The sequence below is a fragment of the Cynocephalus volans genome, chromosome 1, assembly GCF_027409185.1.
Source record: "Cynocephalus volans isolate mCynVol1 chromosome 1, mCynVol1.pri, whole genome shotgun sequence".
Taxonomy (NCBI): domain Eukaryota; kingdom Metazoa; phylum Chordata; class Mammalia; order Dermoptera; family Cynocephalidae; genus Cynocephalus; species Cynocephalus volans.
The window spans coordinates 183,189,254-183,201,514 of NC_084460.1; the positions used below are offsets into that span (position 1 = coordinate 183,189,254).

General features: G+C 41.2%; 1 protein-coding gene across 3 annotated transcripts in view; it reads left to right on the forward strand.

Annotated features, from left to right (window-relative positions):
* DOP1B (DOP1 leucine zipper like protein B) overlaps window positions 1–12,261 on the forward strand; it is a 103,845-nt gene that overhangs the window by 83,267 nt on the left and 8,317 nt on the right. For all 3 annotated transcript variants that reach the window (XM_063100697.1, XM_063100704.1, XM_063100711.1), the window contains exons 27-32: window positions 1,997–2,141; window positions 6,926–7,005; window positions 7,242–7,351; window positions 7,476–7,622; window positions 8,640–8,701; window positions 9,231–9,359. In XM_063100697.1, the coding sequence (XP_062956767.1) occupies window positions 1,997–2,141; window positions 6,926–7,005; window positions 7,242–7,351; window positions 7,476–7,622; window positions 8,640–8,701; window positions 9,231–9,359 (673 nt within the window). The remainder of the gene's footprint in view (window positions 1–1,996; window positions 2,142–6,925; window positions 7,006–7,241; window positions 7,352–7,475; window positions 7,623–8,639; window positions 8,702–9,230; window positions 9,360–12,261) is intronic.

Sequence of the window (12,261 nt, forward strand, 5' to 3'; positions counted from 1 at the left end):
GTATGTTTTTCCTACTATATTCTCATAACACAGAAGACTTCTGTGACTTCTGGTAGCCAAAAAGTATGGGGATTTCTCCCCACCAGCAACCAAGCAAGCAGTTCTGCAGCCAACAGCTGGGTGTCTGCTAATCCAATTCATTCCTGACACTACCTGCAGACAGTGTCAGATCCCACAGGTTGAGGTCTGTCTCACAAGACTGCCGCACACTTCCAATGCCAGTCACAAGCCCCACGTGGTTTTACTTCTGACCAACTGGCTATAAAGTGGGGTTCCCATGACCTCCTCCTGGGGTTCAGTAAATTTGCTCACAGAACTCAGAGAAATACTAACATTTACCCATTTATTATAAAGGATATTACAAGGGCCAGCCTGTGGCTCACTTGAGAGAGTGTGGTGCTGATAACACCAAGGCCACGGGTTCGGATCCCATATAGGGATGGACAGTTAGCTCACTTGGGAGAGCATCGTGCTGACAACACCAAGTCAAGGGTTAAGATCCCCTTACCCGGTCATCTTTTTAAAAAACAATAAATAAATAAATAAAGGATATTACAAAAGATATAGATGAGGAGATGCACAGAGTGAGGTATGGGGGAGGGGTACGGAGCTTCTGTGCCCGCCCTGGAGCCGCCCTCCAGGAACCTCCCTGTGTTCAGCATTCGGAAGCTCTCCAAACCCAGTCCTTTCAGGTTTTTATGGAAGCTTCATAAAGTAAGCAGGATAAAATTGTTGGACTTAACCTTCATCCCCTCTCTCTTCCCTGTAGGTTGGGGGATGGGGCTGAAAGTCCCAGCCCTCTAATCCTGCTTTGGTCTTTTCCTGACCAGTCCCCATCCTGAAACTCTCTAGGGACCCCCAGCCACCACTCAATTCATTAGCATGTAAAAAAAAAAAACTCATCACTTTGGAGTGTCCAAGGATTTTAGGAGTTGTGTGCCAGGAAACAGGAAGACCAAATATGTATTTCACAATATCACACCCATCCACTGAGTGCTTTCGGTCCTTAGGGTAACTCCACAAAGCTCTCAACCCCTTTTCCTGATCTTTCTTCTGTCCTTCATACCACACCCCTGCCTGGGTTTACCAGCTAGCTGGTTCCCTCAGGCACACCCTGCTTCCTACCTGACAGGCAGATATGTTCTTGCTAGGTGCCTAAACACAACTGCTGAGCTTATGGACATTGTGCAGTAGTTGAGGTCAGGATTGTTAAAGTCTCAGATGTCAAGGATTATAGCTACTCTTAGCTGGTGATGATAGCTACTCTTATAATCATACCAGCTGAGAAACCTGCTAAGAGTTTCTATCCCTTTATCCAGATACTGACCAAATTCTTTAGTGATTATACATACTCCTCACTTCACCCCCACCTAGTCAATTTAATTTATTTAACTTTCTTTCCTGTTCTGTTATTGAAAGGTACATTTCTAGCAAGAACCCATGGTCTTAGAGAAACCAGAAAACCCATCTGTCAAATACAATGTGCAGCTTTATTATCAGAGTACTGCTATGACTTATTTCTGTATATTTTACCCATGTTGGCCAGTATACTTGACGTTAGCCAAATGTGGCCACTGAGCACCTGAAATGTGGCTAGTCAGAATTGAAGGTGCTTAAATGTAAAATGCATATCAGATTTCAAAGACTTTAAGCACGCACACACAAAAAAGAATGCAAAATCTCAATGATTTTTATACTGATTACATGTTGACAATATTTTGGATATGTTGGGTTAAATAGAACATTATTAATTAATTTTACCTGTTTCTTTTTACCTTTTAATGTGGCTCCTAGAAAACTTAATATTACATATATGAGGGTGCTTCAAAAAGTTCATGGAAAGATTCATATTATCTTTTAATTCTGTTTTTCCACAGACTTTTGGAAGTGCCCTCCTGTGTCTCACAGTTGTGGCCTGCTGGGCAGTGCTGTTTTAGGCACTCAAAATTATTTTTCTTAACTAACTTCCTTTCCTCTTTCTTCTGATTATCCTCAGGAAATCACTCAAAAAGTCCTAGAAGCTGTGGGAAACATTGCTGGCTCTTCCTTGGAACAAACCAGCTGGCTAAGCAGAAACCTGGAAGTAAAGGCCCAGCCTCAGGTCTCTCTAGAAGAATCTGATGCTGAGGAAGATTTGTATGGTAAGTGTAGGAGGGGCAGAAAATGATACGCACTGTCAGCTGGTGGTTCTAGTTTTTCTTCAAAAAAGACCTTAAGTGTTCTCACCACAAAAAAAGAAAAAAAAGGAAGAAAGAGTGTATAAGGTGATGGATATGTTAATTTGATTGTGATGATTATTTCAGTGTATGCATATATTAAAACATCAGATTGTAACCTTAAATATATACCATTTTTATTGGTCAGCTATACCTCAATAAAGTTATATCTCAGTTTTATCCTGGGGGTGGGGGTGGGGCGGTTATTTGAAATTTAAAAAAAGTTTAAGCATATGAAAAAGCAAACTACATTCTTAGGTTGATTTTAACTGTTTTTACTTCTTACAACATAAGTAGTAGTATAATAAACAGGCCTTCCCTGGTAGTATCCCAAGTGACGTATGCTACCATGTTAAATCTTTATTGGGCCTAGACGGGGGTCCAAAAAGTAACTTTCCAAGATAATTTACATGGGCTTGGTGATAGAACTCTGAAATCTGTGTGGGATTAAGACAATGAGAATGTGTTTTTCTCTTTGTGGAACTGTGGAAAGAAGTAAATCAGAAAACTGTTGTCAGCCGTGGTATGTTGTGTATTATTTCATTTCACACCCTTGCCTTTCAGTGATCCCAGCTCATCACCTGGGATGTGAAGATTTAATAGAGGTGGTTACATGGGCTGGGTACACTCAGCTTCATTGTCAGTTATAGCTTCCTGGGAGAATGGTCAAAAACTTCTTAAAGAAAACTCATCAGTTTACTTGGCAGACCAGCCAGCAAGAGATTTTTGAGGAATCTGAATTAAATGTGAGAGTGTAGCTTGTCATTTGCACCAGACAAATCTGTTAATCAGGCAAATCTGAGGTCATTAAACCTACTGCAGTTTAGGGAGAAATTGGACAGCATCATCATAGTGTCTCAAAAGGGGAAGTTGGGGGAGGATATTTATAGGGTTTTAAGGCCTTGGCTAAGTTGTTTTGTGGCAGATCTTTCAAGGTGGGGAACTGGTTGGGATTGTGCAAAATTAATGATATCTTTGGGTTGGTGGGCACAGATGAGGGGAGGGCCTAGAAGTGAATCCTGATGAGAAAGCCACTAGTTTTGATAAGTAAACTATTTTATTGTACAGTTTTTCTTTCAGGATTAAAAATATCTTGGGGCAAGTGATTATCTTTGCTAGTTCTCAGTATTATTTAACACAGGGACAGGAGAGTATGCCCAGAGCCAATATTGCTTGACATGGGACAAGAATGTATGTTTTGTCCCAGTTTCATTTAACGCAGGGTCAAGAAATTACATTTCAATTCTCAATATGAGCTATGTAGGACAGTATGTGCCATAGAGTAAATGTTCAATACTTGTTAGCTTTTATTACTTCTACCAAAGTTGTTAGCAATAGTTAGTTACATCAGCAGAAACAAAGCTAAATTTGTCCTTTTTAATACACAAGGGAAGAAATGTCAATAACTCATGGATCTTTTCTCTTGCAAGTAACAGAAATCTATTTTAGATAAAGAGAAAATAGGCTGGTCAGTCAGCTCAGCTGGTTAGAGTGTGGTGCTCATAACACTAAGGTCCACAGTTGGATCCCTGCACTGGCCAGCCACCAAAAAAAAAAAGTAGATTAACAGAAAACAACAAAACAAAGCACTTTTTGGCTCATGGGCGTGAAAAGCGCATGGGTCAGTAGCAGGTTTTAGCCATAACAGGAGCCAGGTGCTCAAGTGAGGTTAATCAAGTCTCACGCAAGACCATGACAGCTCTTCTCAGGTCAAGTGCCTAACCCAAAGGAGGGAAAGAAGGACTGGAGCCTCACGAAATGGGCTGTCACTCAAAAGAGGGTTGTCCTTCCAGAGGAGGAAGGATGGGTGCTGGGCAGATGAACGTGACTTCTGCCGCATTTGTTACTGCTGTGCAGACCATCTGCTAGTATAAGCCAGCACTTAATGCCTCCTCGGCTGTGGTTGTAGATTACAGTTGTGGTTCTGGGGAAAGAGAGTCTTTCACTTTGTGAATTTGTCCTTGGTTGTTTCTGTTATGTGTACTGAGATGCCGATTAAACACTTCAACATAGTGCAACTGTGTTGACTTTGTTAAGTCAAGACAATACTGTAGTAAAATGATCACCTGGATTTTTTTAATATTTAGAAGTCATAGAAATCCAAAGCTGGAAGTAATTTTTTCAGCTTCTTAGTAAGTGTTAATTAGCAAATTATAGAGTACCCAAACAACTGAGTGTTGGATCATAACTATGTGAATACATATTGGCCATATAAAAAGCATGATACAGAATGAGGTTTCAACATGATGTATTTTTCTCCAATTAAAATTTTTCAGCATGCAGTGGGTGTGCAGGTTCTTAAGTATAAACTTGGAGAGAAACGTCTGGTAGGTGTCACGTGCTGTGTTCTGGGTGCTGGTGCTATTTTCAGCAGACGAAATAAGCAGAACTTCTGCTCTCGTGGGACATGGGCAAGGTGATTATTAAAAAGTAAATTACCAAGGGTATCTTTGCCACTCTTCTGAAAATCTAAAATTATTTCAAAATAAGTTTTCGAGTGACAAAAAAGAGTAAATTACCAAGAGAATTTTAGGTGGTGCTTAATACTATGAGGAAAGTAAGAGGAATGTGATAAGGAGTGACTGGGAATAGGGCAGAAGCCACTTTAGATGTTACAGACTATATCGCCACGGAGGTAACAGTTGTACCAAGAAATGAAGAGGGCAGCTCTACAAAGATCTGGGAAGGCACTGCACAGAGGGGATGGCATGTCCTGGAGGTAGGAGTGGGCTTTGAAGACCAGTGTGGCTGCTGCTTAATAAGAGTGATCAGAAGACATCAGAGAGAGGATGGGGCCTGAAGGCTGTCTGGCTTGCTAGAGAGCACAGTAAGGAGCTTGGATTTCCTCCCACTTGCTGTGGGAAGCTGTTAAAGTATTTAGAGCAATGACACAATTTTATTCAATCTTTAGAAAACATCACTTTGGCTGCCATGGGCAGTACAGGCTGTATCAAATGAGAACAGAAACCAGAAGTTCAATTAAAAGGATTCCACAGTGGTTCGGGCCGGAGGTGATACTGGCTTGAAGGCAGGGCCAAAGGAGGTGACTGAAATGCCAAGTCAGCAGGACTTGCATGGATTGGATATGATGGGGGGAAAAAAGCAATATAGGATGACTTAGGTTTTTGGCTTAAGCAATTTATTAAGGTGGAGAAGACTGAAGGAAGAACATTTGGAGAAGGAAATTGAGCTTGGTTTTGCATGTCTTAAATCTGAGATGTCTGGAAAAGAGAAGGAGCCAGCAAAGACGATTAGGCAGGGTAGGAGAAAAAGCAAGAGAGAGCACAGAGTCAGGTAATCTAGGAGAAGAGAGTGTTTAAAGAAGGAGGGAGTAGTAACACAGAGGAAGACCGTGGAGAAGGAGAGTAAGATAGGACAGGGACCCACTGGATCTGGCAGTATGGAAGGCATTGGGGTGGGTGGTCAGGACAATGAGGAGAACACTTGGTGGTGTAGGTGGAGAAGAAGATGGGAGTGAGGGGCTGGAGACAGTGAAAGTAGATAACTCTTTGAAGCTTAGTTGCCAGTGGGGCACTAACTAAGTCGATCTAAGGGCCAAAGAGTGTTTATTGTTTTGATTTGTTTTTAAGTTGAAGTACATTTGCACATGATGGAACAATACAGCACAGAGGAAGAAATTAATACGAGACAGAGAAAGCATAATTAGAAATCAAAATCCTTTGTGGCCACAGGGCCAGAATTGATATCAGAAATGGAATTATTGTTCTTTTATAGGAGCTAAAACAGGGGACAAGGAAGAGAACATGGATGTACACGCTCCTGGATTAATAACACATAATGGCAAAATGAGGGGTTCCCACTTGACTGCATTAATTTTCTCGGTAGAATATAAGGTGAGGTTACCAGCTGAGAAGGGGTTAGATATTAATAGGTATACAGCGAGGATGTAAAAGAATTATGTTGGAGAGTGGAAAGCCAGCGTACCACCCGGGAGCATGTGGTGGGATTGTTGGAAGCATCAGGTCCCTTTCAAGATTCATAGTCACGAATTAAAGCGAGATCAGTTGCATAGTGGTATAGTTTTCTTCAAAACGTTTAACTACACAGAACTGCATAGACAGATCATTGGGTTTGGCCAGCACTGTGTTTTTCTAGGGGAGGGCTTTGGAGGAAGAGAGAAACAAAAGAGTTAAGGTGTTTGCCAGGTAGATGGTAGACCATGGGGTGGGTGGAGAGGTGGGGGGAGTAAAGGGCCTTGGGAGCTGCTGGATATTAAGGTGATAGACTCAGGGGATTGGATGCCTGTACACAGATTCAGAAAAACGCCTAAACAGTAGTCAGAGTAAGATGCTGGAAACCGAGATTTTGGACATGTAGGTTTTGAAAGTTGGTTAGGTCAAGAGTGTGGTGGTGACAGTTAGTGGCTAAGCTGAAGCAGAATGAAAAATTGTTGGAAGAGAAGAGGTCAAGGGGCTTAGAGGCCAGGATGTTAGATAGATCATCTAAGGGGATACTGAAGTTCCAGAAATGATAAGAATAGAAACAGGGAGGAAGATAGTGAGTCAGTGATAATTTATTTTATCAGAATATCTGGAGTTCCTGACATTGAATGTGAACAGAGAAGCATACCTGAGATATGTATTCACAATCAGTATGAAAGGCAGGAGCTCATGACTCATGTTCATGTGATGTTTTGGGGGCAGTAAGTGGTGACCTGTCTGCCACAGTGAAAGCCTCTCTCTGTCCAGATACTGCTACGGCCTCAGCAATGGTGTCCGCATCTACCCCTTCAGTATACAGCGTGCAAGCCCTCTTTCTTCTGGCAGAGGTAAGTGCACACCTGACTCGCCATCCCTCATGCTGTCCTGAATGGTTGTGAAGGTGTTCACTCATTCTCAGGTGCCACTGGGTGTGGGATGCACCTCCCAGGTGAGCACAGACATCCCCAAGGTGCGCCATGGAGTTTTCTCTGTTGGTTATGCTTTGAGGACTTCGGTTCGTACTGTCATTCTTACTGTCACTCACTTTATTGGGTTCTGTTTCCTTACAGTGTTTTTCTTTCAGGTGCTGGCTTCTCTCCTGGACATGGTTTACCGAAGTGATGAGAAGGAGAAAGCAGTGCCGTTAATCTCTCGTCTGCTTTATTACGTTTTTCCTTACTTACGCAATCACAGGTAATGTCGTCTTCTCCATTTCATCCCATGCTTGGGCAGAAAAATATGTTTTGAGAATTGAATCAGGTGGTTTTGCTTGGACAGCCTTTGACCTTGACCCTTCTGTTTTCCCATCCCTGTGTAGCGCCTACAATGCCCCCAGCTTCCGGGCCAGCGCCCAGCTACTGAGCGCCCTGAGCGGCTATGCCTACACAAAACGAGCCTGGAAAAAAGAAGTGCTGGAGTTGTTTTTGGACCCTGCTTTCTTCCAGATGGATACTTCTTGTGTTCAGTAAGCACTGATCTCCTGATAAAAAATGTGCTCTGAATCTGCAGTGGAAAGAGTAGTTAATTCTCATTCCTGAATGCAAGCAGACCCACAGCATCAACCGAAATCATAGGACAGTACTGTCACAGGCTCTCGTGTTAACCGTGTGTTCATGGGAAAGGAACTAAGTCTTAAAAATACAAAGGTGCCCTTTTGTCAAAGGAATTTCATTTAATTAAGGGGGCATATTATTTCTAAAGAGCATAATATGGGGTGTCAGTGCTTCTTTATCTTGTACTCAAAATATTTGGCCAGCGTTAAGATGACAGCACCCACTGATGACCCTGGCAGTATTTTTACCCACCTGTCTGCTTACACTCTGCAAGTTCACACTGAGATCTTGCAAGGGCCAGGCACTGCACTGGCACTGGAGATCCCCTGAGACACAGACACAACATGTGCTTTCTGTACCTTTTCCTCAGAGATCAAGAAGACCCCTTAGGAACTCTTCCTCTGGCTTGGCCAAGCAGGTCTTTGTTAATAACAAGGGAGGAGGGGGTGGAGAGTGGGGCAGGCTTTTGTGGGCCTGAAAGTTTGCCCTGCCACCACCAGCAAGCTGCCTAGTGCCCCGTGGCTACCAGTGGTGCCACTGCTCTGCAGGGGCAGCCCGTTTGGAAAGTAAGAGCTCAGGGTGGTGTTCATCTTCACTGCTCCCCACTTCTGTCCATTAGCACAAACGTATGAACATCATCCTGTGTGAACATATTTAAGGGCAGCCTTTGAAAAAGCCAGAGTACGTTTTCAATCTATGTTTTCTTTATGGTAAGCTGGGAAAGGCGGTTATTCATTCCGTCTGTTAGGGTTATAAACTAAAGCTTTTGCTTAGCTTTCCCTTATACAGAAACTATTTCTTTGTGTCACTAACTGCTTTTTAGAAAGCAGTTTTTATTAGATCTTAAAGGGGCATATTATTTCCTTAATACTTTAGTCAGACTATCATGCATTGCATATTTAACTAATTTTGCTTTTTTTAATATCCAGTTGGAAGTCCATTATTGACCATCTTCTGACTCATGAGAAAACCATGTTTAAAGATTTAATGAGTAAGTTCTATGTTACTTGCACATAAGTCACACTTTAAAAGGCCAATGCCATCTTAATCAGCTTCTACCACGTATTTCAGAACCCTCCTCAAACCTTTTATGGTGCTCCCTAAGCTGCAGACTGTAATGTGATGTGCACAACGTCAAGACTAAATGAAAGAGTCTTCCCAGTTGCAGTCTACTGACAAGAATGCCTTGACAGCCTTTTTTACAGCTTTATTATAGAGAAATACTGCTGAAAGCAGCTAGGTTCACATGCTGACATTTGTGTTGAAAGTAATAAGTTTTCCATAATTTATTACAAGTACTTTTCTACACCTCATATATTCTTTAATGCCCTATCATTAAGTATCATTAAAGAAATTAGTATTGTTAAAAATACACATGGGAATAATAATCACATGCCCTTACTTAATCAAGACCATGATTTTTCACCAGGGAAGACAGGAATTACACTAGCATGAACATCTTATCACTTACCTCTAATCGTGGCTTTCTCACTAAGTGTAACTTATTTGCTATATTCTAGACATGCAGAGCAGTTCTTTAAAACTGTTCTCCAGTTTTGAGCAGAAAGCCATGCTGTTAAAGCGCCAGGCTTTTGCTGTCTTCAGTGGAGAACTTGATCAATATCACCTTTACCTTCCATTGATACAAGGTAAGACGGCTGCCTCAGTCTGTTTTGTGCTGCTGTAATAGAATGCCTGAGACTGGATTATTTATAACCAACAGAAATGTATTGGCTCACAGTTCTGGAGGCTGGGAAGTCCAATATCGAGGGGCAAGCATGTGATGAGGGTCTTCCTGCTACATCATCACATTGCGGAAGGCAGAAGGGCAAGAGAGAAAGAGGGGACCTAACTCACCCTTTAATGATGGCATTAATCCCACCCCTAAGGATGGAGGCCTCTTCACCCAATTACCTCTTAAAGGCCCACCTCTCAAGATGAGTACACTGGCAGTTAAATTCCAGCATGAAAGTTTTGGATGGGACAGATATTCAAACCATAGCAACAGTCACTCCCATGTTTATTGCAGCACTATGTACAATAGCCAAGAGTTGGAACCAGCCCAAATGTCCATCATCAGATGAGTGGATAAGGAAAATGTGTTATATCTACACAGTGGAAAACTACTCTGCTATAAAAGAAAAAATGAAATACTACTATTCACAGCAACATGGATGGACTTAGAGAAAATTATATTAAGTGAAATAAACCAGGCATAAAAAGAGAAATATCACGTTTTCACTTATTTGTGGGAGCTAAAAATAAATAAATAAATAAATATACAAACAAATGGTGTGGGGGGGTGGCGGGGAGAAGACACAACAATTACAACAACTTGAACTTGTTAAGACAAGTGAACAGATATGATGCGATGGGGAAGAGGGAGGATGGAAAGGAGGAATTGGTAAAGGGATGCGAAAATCAGCTACGTTGTATATTGACAAAATTTTTAAAAAGAAGAAAAAAAAAACCGTAGCCAGAGCCAACCCCCCCTCCCCTAGCCCACTCCCCTCCCCCACAAACACACACACAGACCCATAGGTGGCTGAGATGAGCGACTGCTAGAGGGTTCCACAGCACATTTTGGCACAATAGTTGGCGTTAAAATGAGTGCTCTACAAGGGCATAATGAGAGAACTTCAGAAACATATCAGTAAATCTGAAACTTTATTTTAAAATTAATTATTGTTATGTTATTAATTATCACTATGTAGTTTTTAAAACTCTGACAGTGCAGTGCAAGAATATTACTTTCTCAGCACTGTCTCCTGCTAGATTGCTCCTGCTGTCAAGAGACTTTTGTTCACTAGACTCCCTTAGCTAGTACTTTGTCAAGGCCAGTGGAGGGGCAAGACTTTGGAGAAGTACCTAATTTTTCCTTAACAGTTTTTTTCTTTTATTCATATCCACTATATTCTTTGTCAATATAAAAAATGAATTATCACAGATATCGTACGTGATTTGGAGGGTTTTTTTCACTCATAAAATGTGGAGATGACAAAGTGGACATTCTGTTTTTAATTCACACTGCTCCAAGATATGAGAGAATTCCCAAATAGGAATTTACTTTTCTTAACACTCATAGCCTGAATGGAATCAAATAAAATTAATATCATTCTTGAAGGATTTTGTTTTGTTTTGTTTAATATTATGAAGGCTAGTGTAACAAACAGTTCTACAAATAATAGAATTATGGTATAAATGCTTTTTTTTGGTCAGGTTTTTTTAAGGTATAATTTATATGTAGTAAAAGTCACCCTTTTGGTTATACATATAGTTCTTTGAATTTCGATAAACACATACAGTCATGTAACCACCACCACAGCCAAGATACAGAACATGCCATCATCCTGAGAAGTTCCCTTGTGTCCCTTTATAGTGAGCCCCTTCCTTTAACCCCAGCCTCTGGAAACCATTAATCTGCTTTCTGTCCATATAGTTTTGTCTTTTCCAGAACATCATATACATGTAATTATATAGTGTACAGCTGTTGAGTCTGGCTTTGATTTAGCATAACGTATTTGAGAGTAATCTATTTTGTTGCATTTATCAATAGCTTATTCCTTTTTATTGCTGAATAGTATTCCATCCCATAGTTTGTCTACCTATTCACAAGTGGAAGGGCATTTGGGTTGTATTCAGAATTAGCTATCTTTTTTTGTTTGTTTATGGCTGGCATGTACGGGGATCTGAACCGTTGACCTTGGTATTACAACACCACATTCTAACCAACTAACTAACTGGCCCGCCCCTGGAGTTATAAGTCTTTTTACTGTGCCTTTTTAAAAAATTTTTCTTGTAAACATCTGTCAGGGCTGACCAGTTTGCTCAGCTGGTTAGAGCACAGTGTTATAACACCAGTGTAGAGGGTTTAGATCCCCATACCAGCAATGCCCAAAAAAAAAAAAAAAAAGCCCTGGCAGCTCGCAATGTATGTACTCTTCCTAAAGTCATTTTGATGATTTTTAATATTAATACTAATCATCAACCTATTTCCCACTTGGCTAACTATTGGAAAGGTCTTAATGGTTTTAGTTCAAGACATTAACAGTTTTCACAATTATTAATTATGATCATTTATATTTGTAATAATAAAATACATTTATACTTCAGCAGACATAATTTCAACATGTAATGCACCTAAGATTTTCACCTCGTAATATCTTGGACCCTTAAGGTATTTGAAAGCAGATATTCAAGTCCAAGGGGCATGCCTTTGTTGAATTACCAATAGGAGGCTGATGTGGTCAGATGGTGACTAGGAGTGCCCCTAAAGGTGATGGCAGACACCCAAAGCCTTTGGCCGAGTGCAGGGTCAAAGCTGAACTTGGCTGTATCCCTACAAGATATGGAGGGGAAAAAGAGCAGCAGAATCATGCTTCCTTTAGTTCATGTGCAGCACCTGGAAGAGTGCTTCATGAACTGGCCGCTGGGTGGTGGTCTTAAAGGGGAGCGTTAGTGGAGTAGAGGAGAGAGGAAGAAAATGAAAAGGAGAGCATGTGAGCAGTGTGCCCTGTGTTCCTCTTGGTGCCTCTTCAGACTGAGCGCACA